Genomic DNA, 27,122 nt, shown 5'->3' on the forward strand with positions numbered 1-27,122 from the left:
TGGCTGCTAGACTACACAGGAATTGGCTTGGTCTAGACGAATGCAGCACGCTTGCAGAACGCGTACTCTGAATTAGGCAGATGGGCTTAACTGACAGGCAAAGATACCTTCCAAGGTCGTTTTTAGGAACTTGTCTAGTAAGGTAGTCCAGGTACCTCTACCCAACGTTAATTAACTGTGACGGGGAACGGGCGCGTTACTGAGCGCTGGGAAAAAGCACTGAACATCCTCTACAGACATTGCTGCGTGGGAGAAGCGTGCGCTCCTGGAAGTTGGAGGGTCCGGTCCAGGCGTCCCCATTGGAGAGGCTTATCGCATGAGATATTAGCACTTGGCACTGTGCCGCTTCTCCTTTTTGCCCCAGTCTTTTATCTTGCTAGCGCCCAAGCTATATGGAGGAATGTTAAGCATAGACCAGGCGCGCACAGTGTCTTCTTCCCTTACCCCAAGTTAGCGATAACATTTTTTCCTTGGTCCATCAACACCCCCCCCCATCTGGCACCCGCCTGTCGGCCTGTGACTTCCAGAATCACCTACTCGCTCAGCGCCCGTAGACCGACAAAATTCTGGACGAGCCTCCACGCCTCCACGACGAACTTCAATCGCGATCAATTACCACGACTCAACACCACCCCTTCCATCACCTGCGATCGTTGATTTCATCTCTGCAAGTTACCAAAAATACTGTTGACAGTCCGTTTTTTCCCAAAACGGATGTCGCGGCAGCTCATGACATGACTGAGGTCGGGCCTGCCGACCGCTCCAGGCTTTTGCGATCCAAACGCGATGAATTTAGGTCCGTAATGTCACAGTTGATAGAGCTCGCTTTTCCGATTCCAGCGATACCGATTTCGTGGTGCTGACAATTTTTAGTTCAATTGTAACGTCGAGAAAGCGAAAGCTCCGTCAGCTTTTCGCTGTCGCGACCGAGGGCGATGCACTCCCAGCGAACGATTTCGCGAACCCAGACGCGCCGCCTGCCACAACAGGAGAAATCCAGTTTTTGCAGGGTTGCGACATCTTACAGTACGTGCAAACCTTTACTCGACGTCTTTGTGAAATTATCTTGGTCGCGTTTGATATGTTTGTCACCAGACCGTCGCTAACACGACTTACAGAGGAAGGAAACTCAATGAATTGAATATTCCTGCCCGGCCCCAACTTCGCTACGATGTCTTAAAGCTCTCCCTCGATAGCTCTGGTCTCTTTGCACCAGATGTTGCACCGACTCCTCCTCCGAAGCAGGATGCTGTCGCCGAACCACAAGCGAAGTCCGTACCTACGCCGTCGCAGCAGCCGTTTGTCGCATCTACCGACACGAATGGCGCCGTCCCATCCCCTCAACCTCATTCGAACCTTTCCGCTCAGTCTACCACTCCAGCAAAGCTCCCAACACCACCCGTAGCCATCTCGACTTCGAATCGGTCCGATGTCGTCAAACCGCCTGCAGTAAATGCTCAAAATCCTTCGCTATCTCCGGCAACTGTCACAACCAAGGACCCCTCACATGCGTCGCGACAGGAAGCAAGCGACCCGGTGGAGGGTGACGCTGTCGGAAAGTCTGTAGCATCTCCTGCGAGAGAAGAACCTACTGTCATCTCGAAGCAAATCGAGTCTAGGCCTGTCGACGCGCCTCCAGCGACTGCTACTCAGACGATTTCGGAACCTCTAGCAGCTCAAACACCCGCTCAACAGGAAGTGAAGAAATTCGATGAGGCAACTTCTGTGCCCATTAAGTTACCGTCTGATACTGCCAAGGCAGTGGATGCTCTCTCATCACCTGGGTCAACCACACAGACCGCCGCCACACCGATAGTCCACGATGTTTCTACGGATACCAGCCCTGATAACGAGGGACCTCATTATGTTGAACGCAGAGAGCCGAGAGATGAATTGGAGACTCGACAGAAGACTGGAGAGGAGCCCAAAGCCCCTGAGCCGGCAAGCTCTGCAGAGGCGAATTCGTTCGATGGCAGAATCCCTGATGGGCTAGAAGCACAGTTGTTGCAAGAATCCATGGCGATGGATTCGACACCATCAGCACCTATAGTGGACACTCCCATGAAGGTGGACACACCTCCGACTACGTCCGCTGTTTCTGTTGTGCAAGACGCCGAGGTGAAGCCATCCGAGCCTGTGGTAACGAAACCTACTACTTCCAGTGTCACCCCTGATGTTTCCGTCGTAGCGGCTGAACATGATTCGGCAACCCTAGTGAAGGAGATTCCGGATAGCCAAGAGGAGCCTTCGACCACGGAACAGATGGATGTGGATCAGCCAAACTCGAGCCAAGCCGAAAACAAGGTTTCTCCTGCCCATGGCAAAGATGATGATTCTGAACCTGCCCCAGCGGAGACTAAGACCCCCCAACACCGGCCGCAAACACCTGCGGAACTCTCGCAGGATCCCGAACGTGCAGTCACTCGAACAGCATCTGGTGCAATGAGGCAGAAGTCGGTGTCTGAGATTCTGGGAGAGTCAAGGCCAGACGCTGTTAAAACAGGTGATAACGATGATGCACCACCGAGTCGACTTACTCCGGTCACATCCACCCCTCAGTCCCCGGCCGCTAGATCGAGAACTTTTGCAAACAAGAAGAAAGACAAGACTAAGAACAAGCCCTCCGCAGTGGTCTTCGGTAAGACTACGAAACGGTCGACCGACAAATCCCTGGTACCTAGTCAACCAAAACAGAGTTTCCTACCAACCGACGATTATTTCACGCCACTCTTCGTTCAGGGTTTTACACAGACATCTAAGTGGATGAAGCCGATTGAGGTCATACTAAATCAATCTCATAAGACTGTCTCTACCCCTGACGCATATGTGGCCATCCAGGACAATCAGGCGTGTCGAGTGTTGCGACGTGTGTACCACCTGCAACAGCATGACAAGTGGTCGTTACGGCAACCTAAGAGATGTCCCGAGCCAGTTCGACCGGAATCCCATTGGGACGTGTTGCTTCAAGAGATGAAATGGATGAGGACGGATTTCCGGGAGGAAAGGAAGTGGAAGATGGCCGTGGCACGTAACCTGGCTCAAGCATGCGCTGAATGGATTGCATCTAATGAGGAGGAACGTAAGGAACTTCAGGTTTCTGCATTTATTCCTCCAAAGCCTCAGCCGGCTGACTCGGAGGTCGACACTTCAATGGCCGAAGCCTCACTGGACGCGGTCGACACCCAGACCCCAGAGTTGATACCCTCCGAGGATCTGGATTCTCCCGAGCATCTAGACGAACTTCGTGAAGAGATCCTTGAAACAGTTGCACCTTCTGCTATTTTCGCCCTTGAGGACGACGATGTTGTTTTCGAGCTGCGAAGCTCTCCAACTGCAGACCAGCTACTTCAGGAGCTACCCATGTATGGCGCGCCTCTAAAAGTTCCTTCATTCGACTTTGCTGGCCCGGAGTTCGACCCCGATGCGCATTGGCGTCGCCCTGCTCTTCCTCTTAGCAAGTATGTTGAAGGCGAAATGAAGCTTTTGACAGATGGACCTCCTCGGAAGCGAAGTCGGTTCCAGTACGAGGAGGAGGAGGACGATGACGATGAAAAGGTTGTTTTTGGTTCTCAGCCTATCAAGAGAATGAGATTGCCGCCTCAGAATAGCGACGTGGCTCTCTTTAACCCCGAGATGAAGCCGATTAGGGACCGTCTTCACGCAGGTCACCAGTTCCGTCCTCCAGCGGAGTACCAGATGCCCATGCAAAGCTTCTACGAGTGTCGCAGCCCGTCACAGTGGACCTTGACCGAAGACGATGAATTGCGAGGGCTTGTGCGAGAGTACTCGTACAACTGGTCACTCATTTCCAGTCTGCTTACGACAAGATCTGCGTTCGCTTCTGGAGCTGAGCGGAGGACACCTTGGGAATGCTTCGAACGATGGATTAACCTCGAGGGCTTACCTACGGACATGCAGAAAACGCAGTACTTCAAGGCATACCAGAACAGGATTGATGCTGCAAACCGAGTGATCATGCAACAGAACCAGCTGGCGCAACAGCAACAACAACAGCAGCAGCAACAACAACAACAACAGCAACAACAACAAACACCAGCTGCTGGCGCGACAACGCCGGCAACACCGATTGCTAGGCGTAGGCCATCGACGCCTCTGCGAGTTGAGCGCCGGCGCAACCAAAAGCACTTGACACTGATTGATGCGATGAGGAAGCTTGCCAAGAAACGAGAGACCGCAGCTCAGAAACAACAGCATGCCTCTCAGATGGCGGCCATGCGGAAGGCCAACGAGTCTGCTCAACCCAGAGGACCGGTTAAGACCCCAAGGGATTACAGTTTGATGAGATGGGAGCGTGACCAGCAACTCGCTGAGAAGGTGGCCCAGTTCCACCAGCGTCAAGAAACTCAGCGGAGGGTATGTTTTGAGAATACTGAATGTTTTGATCCTACTAATACGTACTGTTTACAGATGGCCATGCAGGCTCGTGTTCAAGGCCAAGCGGCAGCTCAGATGGCCACTACTCCAGGCGCGGGACAGATGCAGCCGAATGGCGCGGCAGCGGCCCAGGCCAACGGCAACATGGCTAGGTCTAACATGCCAAACCAGCTCGCCGTTCCAGGCCAGGGTCGAGGCCGTTTGCCGATGCAGGCCCCGACGGCCAACATGGGTGGTGTTCCGGCCCAGATAAGCGGTCTCGTTCCACCAATGCAAATGAACGGAGTGCCGCAGGCGCAAATGCAAGCTGCCATCCAGGCCCAGGCCCAGGCTCAGGCCCAAGCTCAGCATAGGATGCCCGTACCAAACCCGCAGCCAGAAGTCAACGTCAACCTGTTGATGCAAGCCCGTCGCATTTCAGACCAACAGCGCCACGCTGTCCAAATGCAACAGGCCCAGCAGCAACAAGCTCAGCAACAGAGTCCTCATCCACAGCCGCAGCAAGCCCAGCAGGGCCAGCAGAGCCAACAAGGTCAGATACATCAAGGCACACCGGCTTCGCAGTCTCACTCGCCGCCTAACATGCGGCCTGCAGTCAACGGTGTCAACGGCACCAACGGCGTGAATGGGGTCAATCAACAGAACTTCATTGCCAATGCACAGGCTATGATGGCTTCGTTCAACGCTGCTAACGGTGGAGGGATGTCTACGCCTCCTGCTGGTGGTCTTCATATGCCAAACGGCGCCTCGGGCTCTCCTCGTCCACAAATGCCAGCCAGTATACAGGCACAGCTAAATGCTATCGAAGCTCAGTTTCGAGCTAAGAACCCGAACCTGACACCAGAACAAGCTCGCCAAGCTGCCACTGACCATCTCACGCGGCTGATGATAGCCCAGCGAACAACCATGTCCCAGAACGCCATGAACGCGGCCGCTGGTGGCGGAGGTGCCTCTTCACCTGGTATGCCCAACGGCATTGCAGCCACGACAAGCCCGCACCAGTATGCTGCTCTTCTTAGGCAGCAGCAGCAGCAACAGCAAGCGGCTCAGGCTGCAGCTCAGGCTGGGCAACAAAACGGACAACACCAGCAAGGGCATCAGCAGCAGCACCATGGTCAGCAGCAGCAGCAGCAACAACAGGCACAACATCATGCTCAGCAGCAACACGTTCAGCATCATCAGCAACATGCTCAGCAACAACATCACGCTCAGCAGCAACATCAGGCTCACTCTCGGGCCACATCTCAGCCTCAATCCACACCTCAACCGCAATCAACACCACGACCACAATCTACACCTCAATCCCAGGCCACGCCACGACCTCAACCCACACCTCGACCGCAGTCTACACCTCAACCTCAACCTCAACCTCAACATCAACCACAGCCTCAAGCCCAGCCTCAGCCTCAGCCTCAGCCCCAGCAGCAGCAGCAGAAACCACAAGCGCACCTCCAACAGCAGCATGCTCAGCCTGCCCAGCAGCCTCCAAAGATCCAGCAACCTCAGCAACCCCAGCAACCTCAGCAACCCCAGCAACCCCAACAACCCCAGCAGGCCAAACAGGTCCAGCCGGCTCAGCAAACTCAGCAGCTTCAGCAGGTCCAACAGGCTCAGCAGGCCCAGCAGACTCAGCAGGCTCAGCAGGCTCAGCAGCATGCCCAGCAGCAATCGCAGCAACAGCAACAACAACAGCAGCAGCAGCAGCGCCAGGCCAGCGGAAGTGCCACCCCATCTGCTACCACTGCGACATAGGCTAAGCTGGTGGGGGGAAGGGCGTTTGACCCTTTTGATGACATCATCATACTATCATAACCAAACAAATGGCCATGTCCAGAAGAGGCAGATATTAGTGCCTGAACATGGTGACGGAAGATGACGCAGATGAGGCGGTGTCGCGGGAGGCGCGGATGGATACCCATCGGGGACGGTAAAAGGGTTATCCCCGCAATGTCGTCGCGTCGTTCGCCTCCCGGTCGTCCAGCACCTTGTTTGGTGCGTAAGAGACGACTGCGATAGGAGCCAACGACGCGAGCAGACGATTTGTACATAGAATTAAAAAAAGAAGTATTGTGAAATTCTTGCTGTCAATGGAGCATGGCATTAAAGGTTGTATATAACCACTTTGTAATGCGAAGATGAGACGAGGGCAGACGAGCTACTTAGACAAGGACTGCCGACGAGGAAAGACTAAATGAAAAAAGAATAGCCACTCCACCAATTGGTCATGATATTCTCGCGCGTGAGGTGAAATAGGTAATCACTCCTGAGATTCGGGATTGCAGGACGTCATTCTGTGTGTTTGTCGTCCTATGTGTATGTATGTTCGAAATCACTCGAGTTCTGCCTTGGATCAACAACATTACGATTCCATGAGGAGACAAGATTCCAGTCATTTGGAAGCACTACAATATAAATTCAGGCCCCTGTCCCATGTGTGAGAGAGAGAGGTCCTTTGCTCTATAGTTTACGCCTATAACGCCGCTGATGCCCACCCTCCTAGTACCGTTAGGAGCGCATACAAAACCGGTCCTTTGAGAATAAAAAAACAGAACCCCCAGATTCATATACAACATGGATCTCGACGCCGCTATGCGTCGACCGCTTTTAGGCGGGTCCAGAACCGTTGCCACGGTTATTGTTGTTACCGCCGTCAAGGAGCAACTTGGGCTTGATGAAATCCTCGTCCAACTGCCGGAACAGGCCTGCCGGGTCTTCAGCGCTGAAGAGCTGTCTGATGGCAGACGTCGCGGAGACGTGAGGTGCCGCCGGCGAGGGTTCCGCTTGCAATATCGCGGATGACGTTGCTGAATTCGATGCGCCGGGCGTGAGCATTGGACTCGCCCGTCGTGTGTCCCGACGGGCCGGGGGCGGGAGGTCAGATGTGTCAATGTCGCTTCCCACGTCCGAGTCCGTCGTATTACCGCTGCGGCCTAGCAGATCGCCCCTCTCAAGCTCAGAGTTCTTGCGGCTGAGACTCGACCCTCGCTTGATCGGGTTCGGCGAGTGATGGCCGGAAACGTAACTGCCCCGTTCCGATGCAACACCCGGGCGGTTGCCGTTACGTGTGATATTGTCCAGCGACATGCCGCCGTTTCGGCGCCCCGGAGTGTAGCCGATGCCGGTTCCGGCGCGCTTGTAGTAGTTGCCGCCAAACGACTCAATGTCAAACTCATCGTCGCTGTCGATCTCATCGACGACTCCGGTGCGAATTCCCAATATTTCCAGCATGCGCGCGGTTGTACCGCCAAATATGATAACTGTAAGTACCACCACTACAAGAACGGTGGCTTTGAGCGCGTAAGAGTTCTCGCCTGTAAGCAGAGCTGCAAGTGCCACGCCCACCGCACCGCGTAGGCCAGCCCAGAACAGCATGGCTTGGTAGTTGTAAGGAAGCTCGTCGCTAAGATCTCCGCCTCTCCGCTGTGCTCTATACCGGATGACCCAGTTGATGGCGCGAGAGAGGGGAAAGACTGCGACCCATCGTGCAGCACAGACTGCTGCAACGGTGATGATAATGAGCAGTGGACGGAACAGCAGGGCGTTATCAGTAAACAGTGCTAGACCGAGATAGATAAAGATGAAGTTCTCAGACAACTGGGCCAGAATCTGAAAGATGAACTTGGTCGTAAGCTGGGTTCGTCTGGACATGTTGAAGTAGGCATAGTGCTTCAGCGTAATACCGCAGAAAAGCAAAGAGACGATACCTGCCAGCTATTAGTATCGGAAATGTAACTGATAAGGGCAGCAATATTGGCTTACCTGACATGTGGATGCCATGAGAGAAAAAGTACGTAGCGTAGGCGATCAAGACTACCAAACAGCTCTCCGTCTTGGGATACCGACGGATGTAGGTGAGTTTCAGAAGTAGCGCCGTCAAGACGCCAACAAGCACACCAATCAACAAGCTGCCGAAGAAGATAATCAAGAAGATGCCGATACCCTCAAAGAAGCTCAAGAAACCCAGTTTTGAAGCATCTCCTTTCTTGTACTTCTGTGCCGTCTCGAATATGACAATGGCGATGGCGTCGTTCAGAATCGACTCGCCAAAAATAATGGTATAGAGCTTCGGGTCAACTTTATACGAGTTGAAGATGGCCAGAATAGTCACAGGATCGGTGGCCGACAGTGTAGCACCCACGGAAATGGCGTCAACAAAAGACATGCTGATAGACTCCAATCCGGTCAGCGCATAGAGCCATAAGATGAGCCCAATAACGACGGCAGATAGGAACGTTCCGGCGAATGCAAATGTCAAGATCGTGCCAATGTTTCGGAAGAAATTAGCTTGGTGTAGCTCATATCCCGATGCCAAGATAATCGGCGGCAGTAATAGGTTAAAGAAGATTTGGTAGTCGAAGCTGATAAGGTTTCGAATCGAGTCTCCAGGGGACACGAGCAATAGCAAGCCAACAGTCATGCCTAGATATAGCCGTCAGAAACCTTGAAACAGGGCATAAATTGAAGGCGACGAACCTGCAAAGATGGAGATGACGGTTTCGTGAACGGCCTCAATCTTCCTCTCTTGTAGAAAGTAGCTTGTAAGAAATGCGATGATGAGCAACATAATGGAGATGAACAACGCCCATGCGGCGAAGATTTCCTTTTGAGAGCCATCGGAGCCTAGGTTATTCGGTCAGTCGCAATCGGTGGCAGCGCAAGGGATGTAGAGCTTGTATCGGCAACGTACTCTCAGGATCGCCTTCTTCAGTGGCACGTTCTGGATTGATTGTCAGCTTGCGCATTCTGCTGAACGCGATCGATGGATCAAGACGACATACTAAGGAGTTGCAGAGACGCCCCCGCGATGTCACTAGCGGAGAACATATTGATAGAGAACAGTTTTAGGGCGACCGCGACGTTCACGGATTGGTGACAGAGTAAGATCCAGAATCAAGAGGGAAGCAGGCTGACCGGTGGCTCGCGCATGAGCTCCGAAGTTTGCGGATGGCGATCATGAACAGGATCAGGTCGCCGGGTGCCGCAAGGTCGAAGAGGGTCGTTCGCCGTGATATCGCGGATTGGCGACGACGAAGAAAGGGAGCTCTCGATGTCGCCAGATTTCAAGCCAAAAGATAGCAATCGTAAAAGTGTCCACTGGAAGGTGCAACAGAATAAGAACCAGCCACTGCTCGGAAGCTGCGACAATGCACTGCGGTGGCTCTGTACATGTCCGTTGATTGGCCGACTGATGTTTGACGGGCGGTTTTGCTTGCGTAGCCTCGGCGGGGTGGTAGAGTTACAATTGAAGGCAGCCAAATGTCAGTGCCTTTTGGCGGAAACTTGGCCGCCAAGCGCCGATCGTTAGGTACTGGGTACTGTCGACCAACAGGTGAAGCTCCCGAATACGGCTAGCCCCGATTGTGGGCCCCTTGTATCAACGGGGATAGTTCTCCTCCTTGCCTGGATGGCTGGAGTTCACGGATACTGTTTAGTTGGTTGACCTACTTAAAGTACTAGGCTACTACCTCACATATTGCATTTGAGAATCACCTCAGGCAGTCGAATTGGACCGAGCGTGGCCGCTGAAAGCATGACTTCATTTGACATAACACGTGCCTTTTCGAGCCCCCTCCATCCGGTCTAGACCGCGGGCAATTTTGGGGCAATGCAGCTGGATAGGTCCCCATTAATTTTTGTTTCCCCAGCCCAGCGGCCGTGGCCGAGGGGCCTTGGGAGGTTGAGGGGATCGCCCCAAGAACCACACTGAGGGTGTCGTGGATGGTGCACTGCCGGTAAGACATCTGACACTCGGGGTCCTTGTTGGGGCCTGTTGGGTAGCTAGGGTAACACTTGACCAGATCCTCGTGAGGGTTTCTCAGCCGGGTGGATGGCACCGTCAGCCGGGGCGCTGCTGTTTCGGTCAGATTGTGCCCTACCGTGTCTGTACCTTGCTTAAAGATTTTTTATTGTGCAGCGCACCTGAAGCTTACATGCGGTCGCGCCGAGCTGATAGATGTACGTAAATCTGGGATCATGAGGAATATGTTTGTCAGCCCTTGAAAGCCTTTCAGGGCTGTCCAGACAGTGTAGTACAGTCGATGCGGTAACTGTTTCGATGTTTTAAGGTAAGAGACGGGAGCAGCAACTGAGGCAGGAAAGAGGAGCTACGGGCATGACGTATCATTTGGCGGGGGGTACCCTGGGAACAGGCTTGGAGGGCAGGGTAGGTTTCTTTCCCTCACTGTGCGATGCCATCACGACGTATTAAGGCAATTCAGGCAAGCTTGTCCGTTTTCCCCTTTCCACACCCTCGTCTTACTCGGCAGTGGAAGAAGATTCCATCAATTCCATCACTTGTTCAGCAAAATAAATACGAACATCCTTCCCTCCCACTACAGAGTCGCGTGGCTATCTACAGTGCACCTACACGCTACTTTGTTGCACTCACATCACCTACACGTGTATATCCGACAGAGTCGCCCGCCCACCACAAGCTCTGGCGGATCGAGACACCCCCTTCCGGTCGTCCCAACAGCTGCATCACGGTTCTCCCTCGGCTTTACGCCATTCAGCTGCACCCTCGCCTCCCACCTCTGTGGCCCCCTGGCATCGCATCGGATTCCACCAGTGCCAAACGCACCCGACGGCGGTTTTGGCTGCCGCTCTCCCGCCAGCCGCTTCTGTTAGGTCTCCAGCTTTATCCAGCCGGTTCCCCCTGTGGCATACATTCTGGCGCAACCCTTACACACCATCTCGATCTGCGGTACCTCGTCTTATTCGCCCTCTACAGGCTCAACAGCATAACCTGGGCTCGAATCAGGAACCGACCTGCATTTTTCGTTGGTCATTCCGCTAGGGCGCAGTTTGCATCCAGCGAATGACGCAAACTCCTGCCGTGCGAACTGTCATCGTCAGAAATCGAATCACTCTGTACCAGCCAGCCCGCCCTCGGGGGTCTCGTGGCATCCTCCTACTTGACCGCGTGACGGCACAGCGTCTTTCTGCCTGACTTGGCCACGTCGACCCCTTTTGTCCATTGTCGCAAGCTATTGTAGTCTCTTTTTTAAAACCCATTCGCGAGAATTTGTCAACTAAGATAGCCAGCCAGCCAAAGAGTTGCCATCCAGTGTCCTGCTGTCGAGCCAAACTCCGAGTTGACACGAACCCTTCGTTTGATGCCCCGCTTGTGGGCTTAGTCCGACTTCGCCGATCCGAATTGCTTCGCTCCGAGTCAGCCTCTATTTGACGCCCGTTAGTTGAAAATGTCGTCTTCCAAGGCTCAATCCCCCAGGAGGGGCCGGCCAGTGCCCAACATTGACCAAAGTAAATCTTCTACTCAGTCGGTCAGCAAGCAGACTCGCACTCTGTCTGGCAGCACGTATCGAAATAGTTCCGTCAATCGCGACAAGGGAGTCACCACCGAGCGTTCACCACTGTTGTCCTCCAACAGCGACGATGACGGCTTCGCCGACGGCAATACGGTTATGGATGAGCAGGACGACCTGCAGCAAACCAAAAGCGTTTGGTACCTGATCCTCCTCACAATCAGCATTGGAGGCCTGCAAATCGCGTGGTCTGTCGAACTATCCAACGGGTCGCCGTACTTACTCTCTTTGGGACTCAGCAAGTCATTGATGGCCTTGGTCTGGATTGCTGGTCCCCTTACCGGAACTCTGGTTCAGCCCTATGTCGGCATGCTGAGTGACAACTGCCGTCTCCCGTGGGGCAAGCGGAAACCATTCATGCTCGGCGGAGCCATTGCAACCATGATATCCCTGATGTTTCTGGCCTGGACGAAGGAGATTGTCGGCGGCTTTTTGGGACTTTTTGGCGCAGATCCAGAGTCCCAAGGAGTCAAGAACGCCATTATTTCCGTTGCTGTGATTGGCATATATGTTCTCGATTTTGCCATCAACACCGTACAAGCCGCCATTCGAGCCTTCATTGTGGATTGTGCCCCAGCGCACCAACAGGAGGCGGCCAACGCTATGGCTAGTCGCATCACTGGCTTTGGCAACATTATTGGATACATCGCCGGCTACGTCAATCTGCCGAAATATGTGTGGTTTTTGGGCGACACCCAATTCAAGGTGCTATGCGCGATTGCGAGCATCGCCCTTGGCTCAACCATCTTGGTGAGCACAACTTTGATCCACGAGCGGGATCCCCGACTCGAGGGCCCGCCAGCTCAAGACAAGGCCGGCGTCATTTCATTTTTTGGGAAGATATTCACTTCCATCAAGCGATTGCCCCCTCAGATTAAGAGGGTTTGTCAAGTTCAATTCTGCGCGTGGATCGGCTTTTTCCCTCTGCTCTTCTACACTTCATCATACATTGGAGAAATCTATGTTGAGCCTTACCTAGAGCAGAACCCGCATATGACTCCCGAAGAACTTGATAAACTCTACGAGAGGGCTACGCGAGTTGGAACATTCGCTTTGCTTATCAACTCCATTGTCAGTTTAGCTACGAACGTCTTCCTCCCGTTCTTCATCGCCCCCACATACGACTCCCACCCCATTCTTTGTGACGCGCCGGGGGAAACAGATGGCGTCCCGAAAGATTACGACGACGAGAAACCCTCCGCATTAGATCGCCTTCAGATCCCTGGGTTTACGCTCAAAAAGGCCTGGTTTGCATCCCTGTGGCTCTTTGCAGGCGCAATGTTTTGCACCGTCATTGTTCGCACCGTCGAGGCGGCGACAGCACTGATCGGTCTGGTTGGTATCACCTGGGCGATGACTCTTTGGGCTCCATGGGCCATTATCAGCGCTGAAATCAGCCGTCGCGATGCAATGCTCCGCGCAGCAAGACAACGACACATGAGCCCGAGCAGGCGCTCAGACGGTCCATCATCACCCTCGTTGAACTCCATTGCTGATTCAAACCGATCCGTGCTCAGCGAGGGCGAGGAGACGGACCAGGCCGGCGTTATCCTTGGCATACACAATATGGCCATCGCAGCACCCCAGATTATCGCTACCGTCGGCTCAAGCATCATTTTCCGCATCTGGCAGAAGCCTCGCGGTACCCCAGGCGATCACTCGATAGCCATCGTCCTAGCTCTAGGAGGCATTGCGGTTTTGATATCGTCTTTCTTCGTCGCCAGCATCAAGGAGAGCTCCTCTATGCCCGCGGATGCCATGGTTATAGCGGAGGAGGGTGACTCTGCGGGTGCAGGAAGTCGCCCGGGAACTGCCCGCAGCCGCAACAAGAGCTACGAGCAACTCCCGCGCGTGAGCATCAAGCGCGCCACACTTACTAGGAACAAGAGTTTTGGAGGCGCCGAGTACTAGTTCCTCTGGCCTCGTTTCACTCGTTTGGCGTTGAGAATCAGAACTGATACGATATTCACCCTTGAAGCTGAATTTGAATATGGGAAACGTGCGAGGAGTTTATGGGCATAACCACGGCGGAAGGGCTCTGCCATTCTTTCCTTTCGGTGTTTTTCTTTCGCTGGATGACAAGAGCCTGGGAACAATCAGGAAATTGGAGGCAGATTTATGCGTGTTATCCCCCGTAAGCCACCTTAGAATGTGGGAGGGTCAAGAGATGTAGACCACCATACAGAAGAAGCAGCATTGCCTGCTTAGAATGATGAGGCGCGCAGCCAGTATTACATACCATCACGTTTTTTTAGATTTACTTGGTGCCGAATCGAACAAATGGTAAGGGTGACGAAATTCCAATTTCAAAACAATTACTGACGACGTGTCTTTCGTACAATCATCCGTAGAGAGACCTTCGTATCCTTCATACATACACAGCCAACAGACACATTCTTGATTCTTTCGTCCCAAACTCGTGAGAGCAGGGAATGATGACATGCTCCAATCATTTATATAAGATAAAATAAAAAAAGCCACCCCCTTCAAAAGAGAAGTGAAAAAAGGCCCTCGCCCAATGAACTCCTTTCGGACCTGTTCGCGGTAGAACTCGGTCCAATGCATTCTTTTTGTTTGTTATCGTCTTGATGGTTCCAGAAACACAAATCATGAATGAGTAAAGAAGAAGTCATGGCGTATCGCTTTCTATCCTAAACCTCACGATTCCAAAATAAACAGGTAGACGCGAGATGGGGAAGAGAAGAGCAGAAACAGCAAAGACTATGGGTCATACTTACCGCCCGTGGGGCGTACATCAATGTCGTCTCGGTCGTGAACGTTGTCGCCGTGGCCCGACTTTTTAGTCGAACATGTCCACGCCCGTCGGGCGGCTGGCGCTGCTCCGTCTGCGCTCCTGTCTTCTCCGGCGACGGTTGTCCGCTGCCACGGACCCTACCGGGTTAGCACCGGGGCCGCTGGGCGAGGGACTCATTTGACTCCAGGTGCCGTGTGTATGCTCGCTGCCGATGCTAGAGACAGTGGGAGCGCCGGGCGGAGGACCCCCCGCGGGACCGGAGTAGTACGCCGAGTCCTTCGGCTTCCTTCCCGCTGCGAACGCCGGGTTGGGTGGCGGAAGGGGATCGCCGGCTTCAGACATCCTCTCTGACCTCTTTTGGCTCGAGTCTCGACGGTAACGCCGTCCGTTGCCTGCGTCTGTCCCAGAAAGACTGCTCATTGAGCCGCGTCTCCTTCTGTTTTCGCGTCTGGCAGCCGCAGCCTCCTCTTCAGTCAATCTTCGAAGAGTGACATTCCTGTCCTTATCGTCGTGGACCCTAACCTTCACACTTACTGGTTGCGAAGAAGTGGTTCCCATGCGCTCGGATTCAGCACGACGGCGCGACTCCTCTTGCGCTGCGAGCACGCTAGCTGAAGCGACAGCTGCTGCCGCAGCTTCCTCGCCAGCCCTCCGACGTCTGGATGATTCTCGGCGACGGGGTCGGCTGCTAGGTGATCCGTACACATCGGTCTCGGAGCCGCGGCTGAGTATACCTTGCGGGTCTGGGGGCATCGGGGGCATGCTGACAGATTCAGGGTAAGCGGAACCAGGTCCAGATGGTGTCCTCGGCGGCGGACCGGCAGAAAGAGGGGGCATTGGTGGTCCTCCATAACCTGTGCCAGGGGGCCGTGGCTCGAGCTCCGAAGATTCAGTCAATTGTGTGATTTCTGTACTCAGCGCAGACATTGGCGGTCTTGGTGGGCGTCCACTGGCGCGGCGAGAGCGTCTGTCACGAGACGGGGACGAGAAGCCGTCTCCCGTATATCTCGACCCGGTAATGCCTGATCTCATGTCTTCTTCCTCTCTGAGTCTCTGCTCCTCAGCGCGCTTAGATTTCCGGTCGGCAAGCTTCTTCGCAAACCATCCCAAGCCTAGGCCGGCTAAGATGCCCTTGCCGGCCCCACCTGCGGCGCCGGGTGGGTCGTCTCTCCGTCTGGACGGGCTGACATACGATGAGTATTCCGAATCTTCGAAGCTATACTGAGATCGAGTCCGGGCATGAGGGGGGCGATTCGTGCGTGACTCAGCGGCACTCAGAGCTTGAGCGGCCATCGTCGGGTTACCAACGGGTGGGAGAGTGGAACCATCACGAGGCCCACGTCTGGGTGGAGGAGTATCTTCAGTCCAGTCCGTATAGTCGGTGAATTCGCTTGTGGCGGGATAGCTTCGACTGGGTCGGCGTCTGGGGGTTTCGGTAGAAACGGCGGAGTATTCCTCGTCATAAGGTCGTTGCTTCTCTTTCTTCTTCATCATATTAGATACCACCTTGCCAGCACCAAACGCAGCGCCGAGGCCAAAGAGGGTTTGCATGAAGCCACCTCCCTTCTTCTTGTCATTTCGACGTGAGTCTACTTCTGTGTACTTTTCATCGTCGTAGTAACTAGCAGAACCCCCCCTGGATGGGAGGTAGCTTGCCGAACCCCGCCTGGAGCCGATGACCTCTGGGCCACGGCTGCGGCTTCTCGACCGCGATCTCTCTCGGCTGAGTTCTCGTTCCCTTTCCTTGTGCTTCTTGCGACTGAAAAGCGCTGCAATAGTCGCGCCAGCCGCAAGAGGCGCTATCCATTTGTGTTTCTTAGGCTTTTCGGTGTGAACATCGCTGTAGTATTCTGAGTCGTAGGTCACACCACTTGGCCCTTCAGAGCGGCCTCCGCTAATGTAAGTCTCACGGCCACGATCATCACCCTCTGCGCGATAACTGAGAATGAAGTACAGCAACAGCAAGAAGGCGACCCATAAAGAGTATAGAATGAAGGTGTACTTCGGAGATCCATATAACGTCAATCCAAGGGGGACTTGAATGAGGCCAAGAAGAGCAATGAGGCGTCCACTCCATCGGTGAATCATTTTCCTGAGCGAACGTCCTTTGATGTTCCGGACAAGTCTGCCGCCAATAATCTGGAGGAGAAACATGATAAAGATGGCGAGGCCTATGACGTGATGCGGGTTGGTCCAGCTTCGTTCTGGGCCGACTGCGAACCAGCCCAGGGTGAACACGGCAACGAGTAATAGGGCGCCTAGGATTTGTAGCTGTGCATGGTAGGGTATGGCGTAACCGGGTTTCTTCGTGTAGAATCGAGCCGTTAAGACGGATACCGGGACGATAAGAAGAAAGACAAGCGCTGCCATGACGCCATGAGCGAGAATGAGGGTATGATATTGAGCGACGGTCGAGAAGCGATTACCCATGCCTATGGTACGACGTGTTAGTTGCATGTTGTAATCGAGGCGTTTTCCGCCAGTACTTACCGTTGTATCGCATCGTCTCAAAATTTAGACCAACAAGGTTAGGTAGCAAGAAAGTATTCTTCTCAAAGTCCCAGGTTCCGTCGCCGACCGTCATGGTATTTGAGTCGTAGGTAGCGACGCCCGGCGCCGAGAACCCTTCTGCCGGCGCCATGATGGCGACGACGGATAAAGGAGTCCTTCAGTCGGTGTGGTCGTATTTAGGAATGCGGAATGCCGTTAGATGTCTCTGTCGTCGTGGTCGACTTGACTTCAATGAACCCCCCAAGGAATGCGTTTGTCTTGCGACGGGGTTTCTAGAAGTCAGTTAGTAAGTCGACCCGACGTAAATTGGTGAATTCAGTGTTGGCGTTTACGTGGGATTTTATGAAGCAGGAAATCGCGCCCTGCTTCAGTCTCGGGTTTTGGGACAAAGAAATCTTCAGGATAAACCTGAAGACTCGTCACTGATGACGAGAAACTAGATTTCTCCAAGAAAAGAGAGTGGGCTGGCCCTGTCTGTAAGTTCAGCTCACCAGGCGCTCGCTGACAACCCCCGGCGGACCTGCAGATGTGGTTGCGCGGGGTAACCAGGTCGCCCTTGGCGCCGTATCCTGGCCTACAGGCGGCGTGGGGCTTATCGATAGGACAGAGCTCTTATCTCCACGTGATCGTCCGAGCTGATCATCCGAGCTTGGGCTTCGGTCAGAGTGTCAGCAACTTTGTACTGGGCAACCATGCGCCCAGGGTTCAGCTCCTTTTAAGCTGAATCAATTGGCAAATTTCCTTTGCGACCGAAAACTGGTCCCAAGGCATTTGCTCATTTGTGCTGACTTGTACGTAGTATACTGATGGTGCCTTTGCATCCTTCGGGCGGTGTGCCACGTGTACGGGGTGAGCTGGCAATCCGTTTAGTCTAATTGGCCCTCAGCGCTATACGAACTTGTGGGATAAAGCGGACTCGAGGGGAGAGGGGCGACATTTAGACACGCATGTATTCGAGATTTGAAACTGGCGGTGGGAGAATATCCCTGTTCAGGCACAGCTTCTAGAAACCCGAACGACTCATAGATGACAGCTACCCGCAATAGCCACGCTTCTCTTGAGTTGCGAGTATGTCCATCTACCCTCGCAGGCTACTCACATCAATCTCATCTTGGCTCTGATTGATGGCTTGTGCGTATCCGAATATCTTACTTTCTAACGTTCTACGCACGAGCCGAAAAAAAAAAAAAAAAAGGATGGTAGATCGTAAAGTGAAGTTGATCTCTGTAAAAGGAAGGATATTGGAACAATACGCCTCAGGCTGTGCGCAGCCTGGGGAATAGACTGATCCTCTATTGCTCGTTATAGTCAGCAGTACTAAGAAGAATACACTCCTATTATTGTTACCCATTGAAATATGCCCTCATTATTTCATAGATGATGACATCGAGGCAAAAGACGACCTCGCTCTTGAGGCTTATTCTCTATGTTTTCGTCGATAGGACATAGACTAAAAGCTAGAAAGCTAGCAGTATTTTGAAGCTTCAAAGTAGTTTCTACCAATATCTAGTTCTTCTGAATCATATTTGACCTATTATCTCCCCACATCGGCAGACTAGTAGTATCCTGCGATGAGAGCTGGTCATGGGTTTCGTGAGGGCCTGGAAATCAGTCGACCACCAGAAGGAAAGCCTTGTTCCTAGGCATCAATGTCCCCATCTGCTACTCGGTAAGTCACATACTGATTTCGATATGAAGTCCACTTTTGTGGCCGCCAAATACAGCATTTTCATGATATCGTTTGGCTTGACGTTGTCTTCCATATCTTGAACAGTTTCTGAAAATAGGATTTCTCAATGGCTTTGAAGCTTACTTCAAGGATGCCCAAGCCACTGATAAATTGGCCCTAGAAAGAATCACAGGCAAGCACACACTACACATGAGCTGTTTGAGCTGCCAGAAACACGGATTCGGAGAATCATCAACAGGCAGTCAGTGCTAATAGAACCAGCTCCGACTTTCGGACTGAAAGTTGGAGCTGTATAGTTATTTTCGTCTGAACGCAGATGCGGAAGGTTAGACTCATTGGTAAGGAATCCTTGAGTATACCGGCAACCCCTCATGGATGAGTCAAACGAGAAATCGATGTGCCTGACTGAAGATGCATCTCGTCTGCAGGAACCCTGCTAACTAGAGTGCTGCAAAACGGCCCCGCACGGCCGCTTTCCTCGATCAAGCTGTTAAACCCCGCAACTGGCTTGCCAATTGAGAAGACGCAGAAACCCCACTGGAAAGAAAAAGAATGAACGAGATTCATTTCGAAGGAGTATGTATGACTGTGCTGTTTTAGCTTGGTGCGGCTCGATGGCCCCGTTGATGGTATGTCGTTCGTTGGGGTAAGAGACTTCAGAGCAATGTCAGATACCTTCCATGTGCCCAAATCAATGGGGTGTTCTTCAACCGTAGCGCAACCGCACAGGACGTGAATGACCATAACGGTATGAATACCAAAATGAAGAAATTTTAAAAACGACACCCTTCAATCCAATGAACATGTTTGAAATACTTTGTGCAAGGATCCATGCGTTAGCGATATGATGAGAGTGGTAAAGTGACTTAGTTAGGAAGCAAACTTAAGGTAAGCTCTTGTGTATAATTGGCCAGAGCTCTACCAGATTTTAATGAAGAGTCTGTGGAGAAAGAAACGTATCGAAATTATATCAGACTCGATAGTAGTGCGTTGTATAGTATGAGCGGTCCTAACGGACTGAACAGCGCTATGTTGGAGACTCATCTTGACAATCAACGACTCTGTCTAGAAAGCGATACCCCGCGGAGGCCCACTTTAGGAAACAGCGGGATCTCGGAGAAGCCACCAACGGCCCGCCGCGGTCCGCACCCTATCAAACTTGACAACTTCATCACGCCATTGCCAACACATTTGGCTGTCAAAACATTGAAGAATGAGACAATGCTGGCTTTTCTGGCGGCCTGATGCTTCTGATCACCTACGCAAGGGAAAGAGTTGATGCAGGTTTCAAAAGGAAACTATTCTTCTGTTGTTGAGCACCTTTGAACGCAATTATGACGTGTGGTTGTTCAAGCAAAGACCAAGGCATAGAGACCACGTTAGCCATCAATACGACATGTTGGACGTTGAGAGTGATGAAATTGATCAGAGTCATGCCCAGATGTGCCCCGTTCCCTCCCTTCGTTCGTCTGTGCCTATGTAATCTCGTAAGATTATTACGCCGATAGCATCTAAGTTGACAGAATCTCATTGAAAACAAAAATGAACTTCAGATGAAATCTAGTAAAGAATGTAATAGGAAGCTGAGAAAAAGACATCGCGTCATTCCCAGCTATTGTTTGTCCTCACCGGCTGACCAGCTTTACAGGCTGGTTGCGCCTATACTGTTTATGGCTGTATCATGCCATATGCTCCGCTTTTTGCAAGGGATTAATGTCCGTTACTTAAGACTGGGAGAGCGTAACAGGAAATTTTAACCCGCGGTTAATAATAGCAGGGTTAGTAGTTGTGCTCAAGATGGCCAACGAAAGTCCGATGTTGTATGTATAGACGGACTTTTTTGTTGAAGAATATTTTTGACCTTCACTAGCAAGTACATCAATAGCCCCCAAAAGTCGCGCGGCACGTTGCTGACTGGACAGCCGACACCTTAGTCAGGACGCTAAGAGGCACAGCAGTTAGCTGAGTTGAAGCTGGGTGTCTGATTTGCTCAGTACTTGGAACCAGAGTTCAACAGGGAAGGTGGCCGCCGGCTCGGGCTCGGACTAGCCCTACTCTCTCGCCTTAACTCCCCTTGCATCCATAATAACAACCTAAAACCAGGTCGTACATCATAGGCTGTTACGCCATCACGCGGCGCGGGGGCTAAAGATTTCTCTCTAGGCAGCCGTTTAACGCACCTGGTGAATTGATCACAATGCAACAACGGCAGCCTCTTTCCTTCCCGTTCTTGACCTGGATTGGATGAACACTGGTTTCCATCCACAACCCCACTGGCATCCTTCTCAGATAGCCTCACAAGCTTGACTCTCTTAAGAAATGTTTAGTGGCGCATGCCCACTCTAATTCAATATTGCCCAAGGAAGAAGTAAATTCCCTTAATAACTGTCCGCATTAGCGCATCGACCCCGAACGGATCCGTTTCCGCCGCATCATGACTGTATACCCCTGGGACAATCTCCTTCAATACATTTCAATGGCCTCACACACTGCTTGGGCGACTGTCAGGGGTCCCTGTCTTGACTAGCTCTTCTCAAGGGTATCAGCAGCCTCTTAAAGCTGCTAACTTCCCTGCTTTTGGCTTTTGGGTTTTCTCCACGTGTTTATCATCGCAGGTGGTGTAGCAATAGTCTCATTCTTTGCAAAATGGTTCGCCTTAGTCTACTGACGCTTGCTGTCACGGCCCAGCTCGTACACGCTTGGTTGCCCAACGATGGCTCGAGGAAGCTCTTGGATACTCGTGGGTTCAGTCTTTTTGATGGTCAAAATACTACCGATGAGTCGCATGACACTGAAAAGCGTTGGACGCCTGCCACTGGCAAAATCAGAGGAGTCAATTTAGGATCCTTGTTTGTCTTTGAGCCGTGGATTGCACATGTTGAGTGGAACAATATGGGCTGCGGCGGCCAGGAATCCGAGTTCGACTGTGTCATGAACATCGGACAGGAAAAGGCAGATGCAGCCTTCCAGAAGCACTGGAGCACATGGATCACTACCAGCGATTTGGATGAGATGATGGGCTATGGCATCAACACCATCCGCATTCCTGTCGGTTACTGGTTGGATGAGTCTTTGGTTGACAAGAACTCTGAGCATTTCCCGAGGGTTTGTCTTGAGTGGCCTCATTTAAGTCAGTTGCTAACTGCGTATAGGGAGCTATACAATATTTGATTCGACTTTGTGGATGGGCCAGCGACCGTGGCTTTTATATCATATTAGAGTAGGTTCAGCCAACTCACCTGTGCATTTCTTTGCCTTTGGCTAACATGAATTTAAGTCTTCACGGTGCCCCGGGTGCTCAAGTAGCCAGAAACTCCTTTACCGGCCAGGTAAGCTAACTCTTGCCATCTGAGATTGCCTCTAACATGGCATAGTTTGCACCAAGTCCTGGTTTCTATAATGACTACCAGTATGGTCGGGCCGTCAAGTTCCTCCAGTTCCTCAGACATCTTGTTCATGACCACAACGAACTACGTAATGTCGGCATGATTGAGCTTGTGAACGAACCTCTCAACTGGAACTCGGCTGTTCAGTCCTTGCGCAGCACATTCTACAAAAACGCCTACAACGTTAGTTCTGACCCCCCTCTAACATATCTGAACCACATTGTTAAGCAAGTAGCAACAGGCCATACGCCAGGTCGAGCAAGAAATCGGCACCAGGCCCAACGACCAGCTCCACATCCAGATGATGTCTTCGCTCTGGGGCTCCGGCAATCCGGTTGAGTTCCTCGACAGCAAGTACTTTACCGCTTTTGATGACCACAGATACCTCAAGTGGGCCGACCAGAACCAGGTACCCTGGACACATGCGAGCTATATCTCGACGTCATGCAAAGACAACCGTAACGGCGACGCCTCCGGTCCCACCATCGTCGGCGAATGGAGCATCAGCCCACCGGATGCGATCGAGAACACGGATGGCTGGAACAGGGACACGCAAAAAGAGTTTTACAAGAAGTGGTTCGCTGCGCAGGTTTACTCCTACGAGAGGTCGACCGCAGGCTGGGTGTTCTGGACGTGGAAGTCCCAATTAGGTGACTACCGGTGGTCTTATAGAGGTTTGTTAAACCAACATCACTATTACTTTATTGGCTTGATGCTGACGTCTTTCCTAGATGCTGTGATTGCAGGAGTTATACCGAGGGACTTGAATGGGATTGCCAGCTCTGGCGTTTGCAACTAGAACAAAAATTTGCCTGTAAGGACTTTTATGAGGTGTGCGTTAATGAGAATTTTGTGCCACAAGCCTTTGTACACTCGGTGTGTAGAAGTAGAGCCTTGGATACCGTGGTGTAAGTGTTCAGCCTGATAACAGGATGCTATTTAACAGTTAAATAGTTTTGATGTCGACCTCGGCTAAATAATGTAACCCAGAGCTGACCAGTACTCAACTTGTGGGAAACCTTCCACAGCGCCGTTCGTTGGTGGAATCTGACCTCGTAAATGTTGGCGGCACCATTATCGGAACCCCGCAACCATCCTACGCTGAAAAGCAACGTAGCTTTCATGTTTGACTACAACTGGGGCTACTTCCGCCCGAGTTAGGAAGGGAGCCTTCCCCAAAAATGCCCAAGGGCGTATGGTGTTTTAGCCGCATTTAGTAAAGCTGCTGAACCCCCGCTGGCCACTACTAAGCAACGGCCGCGAGATCGCCCTTGTTGGCGTAGAGAACCAACTGCATAGATTCCCATCTGTGCGGGAGATCAGCATTCGGCAGCAAAAACCACGTACAGATGTCATATTTTTGCCTACGCTCGCCTGTGGCTTCCTCGTTCCGTAAAACCCGAACCGGTGAGGGGCAAAATTAGCAGCCCTGTCTCATGCCTTGGTTCCGCCCTTTCCTTGAATCCCGCACTCCCGTTACTAACCTCTTGAGTTAGTTTGCCACCAAATATGTAGAAAAAGCACCACAGGTAGACGGAAGCCAAGCATTGTGACCGGGCTAACGGCATAGCTTTCGCATTTCCAAAAGTGCTGGTTTCAACGTCATGTTCCACTGACACATGTTGGTTTCCCTTCTCGCTTCCCTCAAAATGCTTGGGGTTGATCCAAAGCAGCCGCAACTTACCACATCTTGAGAGGAAACGAGGCGGAAGTCCGCATGTTGTCTTGCATGCCCACTTTGCAAACACGAAGTCTGTCGGCTCGCCCGCGCGATGTCGTCTGATGTTCAGCCTCAACGACATCAGCCATTATCTATGACGTGCATGTGGCACCGCTCCGTCCCGGCTTGGGAAGGGGAAGGTTAAAGCGCCTCCCCGCGACTCAATTCCATGATGCGGCCGCAGGGAAGAAAGTTTAAGGGTCTTGACGGGAGGTTTCTATTTTAGAGAAAATGGGACAAAACTTGGCTTATGCTTGACAGAAACCTCGAATTTAGATTCGTTCTTCTCCTCTTTTTCCCACCATCAATTTCGAATCAGCCAACAGCTGAGAATTTGGGAGTTGATCTGCTTGGGACCGTGTGTCTACATTTGTGGGTGTAATGACCAAAACACTACCACAATTGTTATCAAAGAATGCGATCAGTCATTTACAGGTGGGGGCCATTGACGCAGTGTCACTTCGTATGACGATCCAAATCAGACGAGCCGTTTCCCCAGATTTCTCAACCCCTCGCTTTAACCTAACCTAGCTGCTCCCTCCCTTACTGGTCCCTTCCTTTACTAGCCCCGTGATCATCAACGGGGCCTATACGTGGGTGTTGATCGATCGGCAACAAGCACCACATGTCTCCGAATCTTCCCATTCCTCTTTCCTTCTCATACTAAGGTACAGGAAGGCATGATAGGCCCAGTCGTCAAGTCCATACGAGTTGCAGGCAGCCATGTTACCCTGAGGTAACAGCAGCCAACTGCTAACGTCCGAGTCCAGCACCAGGAAAGGAATGCACCTGACAGGGAACTGTAGATCAGCGGGGTTCCGCCAGGAAGGTCGCTGTTGCCCGGGACACTCTTGCCTCCGTACAACTGACGACATGGCGGGGACCAAACGATAATGGAAGCCGTGAGAGAACGGAAGGCTTTGCTAACGAGCGTTGAAGCCGCATGCAGGAAAACACACCGTCGGCTCCCCTTTGCCGCATTCCAAATTTAAACCAGGTCATCCTTCCAGTCGTCTCCTGTCCACATAACATCTATCTCCCATCTCCAAACCGTCTTTGGTTAGTCTTGTTCTACAAAACCTCGTGTTCGCGAAGCGAGGCCATCATCAAGGTATGTGGAAGTCTCCGATCAGCGGTATAAGACGAAGCTCATCGGCTGCGCAGATAAAGTCGCTCTCATCCTTTATCACCAACAACAACAGCTACCAACTTTCATATACTCACTTCTTACACTTGCCACTTGAGCTTGTCTACTCTTGTATCAAAAATGAAGACCACCACTGTCCTCGCCCTCCTCGGTGCCGCCCTGGCCTCGGCCCAACAGACCACAAGGTCTGCTCCTTTTCACCTCAAGTTCACCTCTGCCAACGAGGGCTCTGCGGAAACCTACCTCTCTACTTGTCATTCTGGAGCAGGTGAATCAGGTATCTGCCCAGAGAGCAGCAACGCCCCCGCGCACACGCAATACTACCTCAACCAAACTGCTCAGGAGTTCGAGGGGAAGACTCTCGGCCTTTTGACATGGGAACTTCCCATTGGCAACGGCAACCCCATCTCGACCTCCTTGGGCCTCGTGCCCCAGCTCGTCAGCAACGGCGCTATTCCCATTTTCTCCCCCGGTGATCGTGGCCTTTGGAATTTCGGTTTCGATGAGGACGACAAGCTTTTCCTCTTCACACGTCAGGATGACTCCAAGGCTGTCCCCGAGACGGTTACTTACACTGAAGAGGCCTACTACCGCTGGCACATCTGCTGGACCTTTGTCGGCAACTACTACTACAACGCCCTCGTCTGGGTTACTGCTGGCGCTCCCTCCAACCCCACTTGCACTCCGGTCGACGTTATTAGGGAGTTCATTCCTTCTTCTTAAACTTCCAGGGTCCTAAATGTCCTCCATCTGTAATTGTGGGAATGGCTGGTGTTCCTTAATAGTATCTGATAGTTAATCCTAATACAACGCCCCCATTACCCCCACAAATCAAACATGCACGCTCCCAGTTGGTTGCCCAAGCTGAGATATTATCAAAGAAGTAAAGTCGCAGTGAAGATTGACGTGCACTGTATGTACCTACGCAGCATTGAAACCTTTTTTTTTTTTTTTTGTGCTCGAAAGTCTAATTACCCCTGACCTTGTGTAAATGGAGCGATATCCCCCGTCATCGAAGCTTTTATCTTTTGTTACGTGGGCTATAACGGCGGAGGTTTTACCGAACCAACGTCAATAATAAGATAAATAATAGCTCATTTGGAATATTAATGAACTCATGGTCATGTACCATGCAAACGTCACGAAAACAACAAGATCGATATGGCCGAGATTTTCCTATTATAGATTTATTATTTCTAGTGCTAAAGGTATGATTATGCTTTGCTTTGCTTTGATTTGTTTTGCTGTTACTTCCTTGATGCCCCTGCACGATATTTGTTGCGATAGTTGGAATACGGAGTCGTGTGGCACTTCCAGCCACACGCCCGCCAGGCTGAGAGGCCTAAGCCTCCCAGACCCACGTGACAGGCCAAGGGGGAATATCCCTACCTTCTAGTTAACAATACTACTTTTAACTATTATAAACCATCGATTAGAACTAATTTACTATTATTTATTATTAACAAACGGAATTCCGTTTCACCCCTTATAAAACCTATACTGATTAGTAGTAAACCTTATAGTTGCTATTAATTTAGTTAACTTTATAATTACTACTTTGCTACGGATAAACCGTAGATTAGCAAGGTTAATACTAGAAGAGACGACTTCTTAAACTAGATACCTAAGCTTAGGTAAAAGTAGGGATTTCGTACTAACGAGAGAAGAAGCGAGAGTAACTAGGATCTACGGAAACTAGTAGAAGAAAGCTTCTTTTCCTCGAATCTACTAGCAATCCGATTATTTAAGTAACCTAGGGACTGTTATACTTACCTTAAGCGGGATAAGGTTAATTATAGCTAATTATCGCTAGTAAGAGCGTTTTATTACGCGTTTTTAATTACTAGAAGAAGAGACCTACCGAATCGATAGTCTTCTAACCTTTTTACGCTATAAAGGCGAAGATTTATAAATCTTATAAAGGATAATAACTTCCTTAATTATAACTATCCCCTATGCGCGGTGCTAATTACGAAGCGCTTGCTAGTTTCTTAATAAATCCTTAGACAAGGTACTAACTATAAAGCGCTTATTATAAAAGACCTTCCTACTAGAAGAAGAATACGCCGAAAGGTAAGCAAAGACTACTAATAGTAATCCGCCTATATAGCTATATATATACGCTTCCGAGGCTATAGCTTAGGAGAAACGTATATAGTTATAAGCGTTATAAGGCTAACTATCTACTAGATT

The 27,122-nt window shown here is 51.5% G+C and overlaps 6 protein-coding genes across 6 annotated transcripts; 4 read left to right on the forward strand and 2 right to left on the reverse strand.

Moving 5' to 3' along the window:
- Positions 1-734: 734 nt before the first annotated feature.
- On the forward strand, positions 735-6,147 carry CTRU02_213718 (chromatin modification-like protein VID21; the record flags this gene model as incomplete). Its single annotated transcript, XM_070206112.1, has 4 exons — positions 735-796; positions 874-1,026; positions 1,119-4,374; positions 4,429-6,147. The coding sequence occupies 4 exons, from the start codon at positions 735-737 to the stop codon at positions 6,145-6,147; spliced, it is 5,190 nt and encodes a 1,729-aa protein (XP_070060144.1).
- Positions 6,148-6,999: 852 nt separating this feature from the next.
- CTRU02_213719 (sodium hydrogen exchanger) lies at positions 7,000-9,219 on the reverse strand (the record flags this gene model as incomplete). The annotated part of the gene is made up of 5 exons (XM_036729945.2): positions 7,000-8,099; positions 8,155-8,814; positions 8,869-9,015; positions 9,083-9,112; positions 9,174-9,219. 5 exons carry the CDS (start codon positions 9,217-9,219, stop codon positions 7,000-7,002), a joined length of 1,983 nt encoding a protein of 660 aa, XP_036578206.2.
- Positions 9,220-11,597: 2,378 nt separating this feature from the next.
- CTRU02_213720 (sucrose transporter) lies at positions 11,598-13,631 on the forward strand (the record flags this gene model as incomplete). The annotated part of the gene is made up of 1 exon (XM_036729944.1): positions 11,598-13,631. The coding sequence occupies one exon, from the start codon at positions 11,598-11,600 to the stop codon at positions 13,629-13,631; it is 2,034 nt and encodes a 677-aa protein (XP_036578205.1).
- Positions 13,632-14,520: 889 nt separating this feature from the next.
- On the reverse strand, positions 14,521-17,116 carry CTRU02_213721 (uncharacterized protein; the record flags this gene model as incomplete). Its single annotated transcript, XM_036729943.1, has 2 exons — positions 14,521-16,907; positions 16,966-17,116. 2 exons carry the CDS (start codon positions 17,114-17,116, stop codon positions 14,521-14,523), a joined length of 2,538 nt encoding a protein of 845 aa, XP_036578204.1.
- A 4,206-nt stretch (positions 17,117-21,322) lies between these two features.
- Positions 21,323-22,861, forward strand: CTRU02_213722 (endo-beta-1,6-glucanase; the record flags this gene model as incomplete). The annotated part of the gene is made up of 6 exons (XM_070206113.1): positions 21,323-21,781; positions 21,829-21,896; positions 21,954-22,005; positions 22,051-22,245; positions 22,304-22,745; positions 22,794-22,861. The coding sequence occupies 6 exons, from the start codon at positions 21,323-21,325 to the stop codon at positions 22,859-22,861; spliced, it is 1,284 nt and encodes a 427-aa protein (XP_070060145.1).
- A 2,188-nt stretch (positions 22,862-25,049) lies between these two features.
- CTRU02_213723 (uncharacterized protein) lies at positions 25,050-25,652 on the forward strand (the record flags this gene model as incomplete). Its single annotated transcript, XM_036729941.1, has 1 exon — positions 25,050-25,652. One exon carries the CDS (start codon positions 25,050-25,052, stop codon positions 25,650-25,652), a length of 603 nt encoding a protein of 200 aa, XP_036578202.1.
- Between the last annotated feature and the right edge of the window lie 1,470 nt (positions 25,653-27,122).

This window comes from Colletotrichum truncatum (genome assembly GCF_014235925.2).
Source record: "Colletotrichum truncatum strain CMES1059 chromosome Unknown Contig_0010, whole genome shotgun sequence".
NCBI classification, from domain to species: domain Eukaryota; kingdom Fungi; phylum Ascomycota; class Sordariomycetes; order Glomerellales; family Glomerellaceae; genus Colletotrichum; species Colletotrichum truncatum.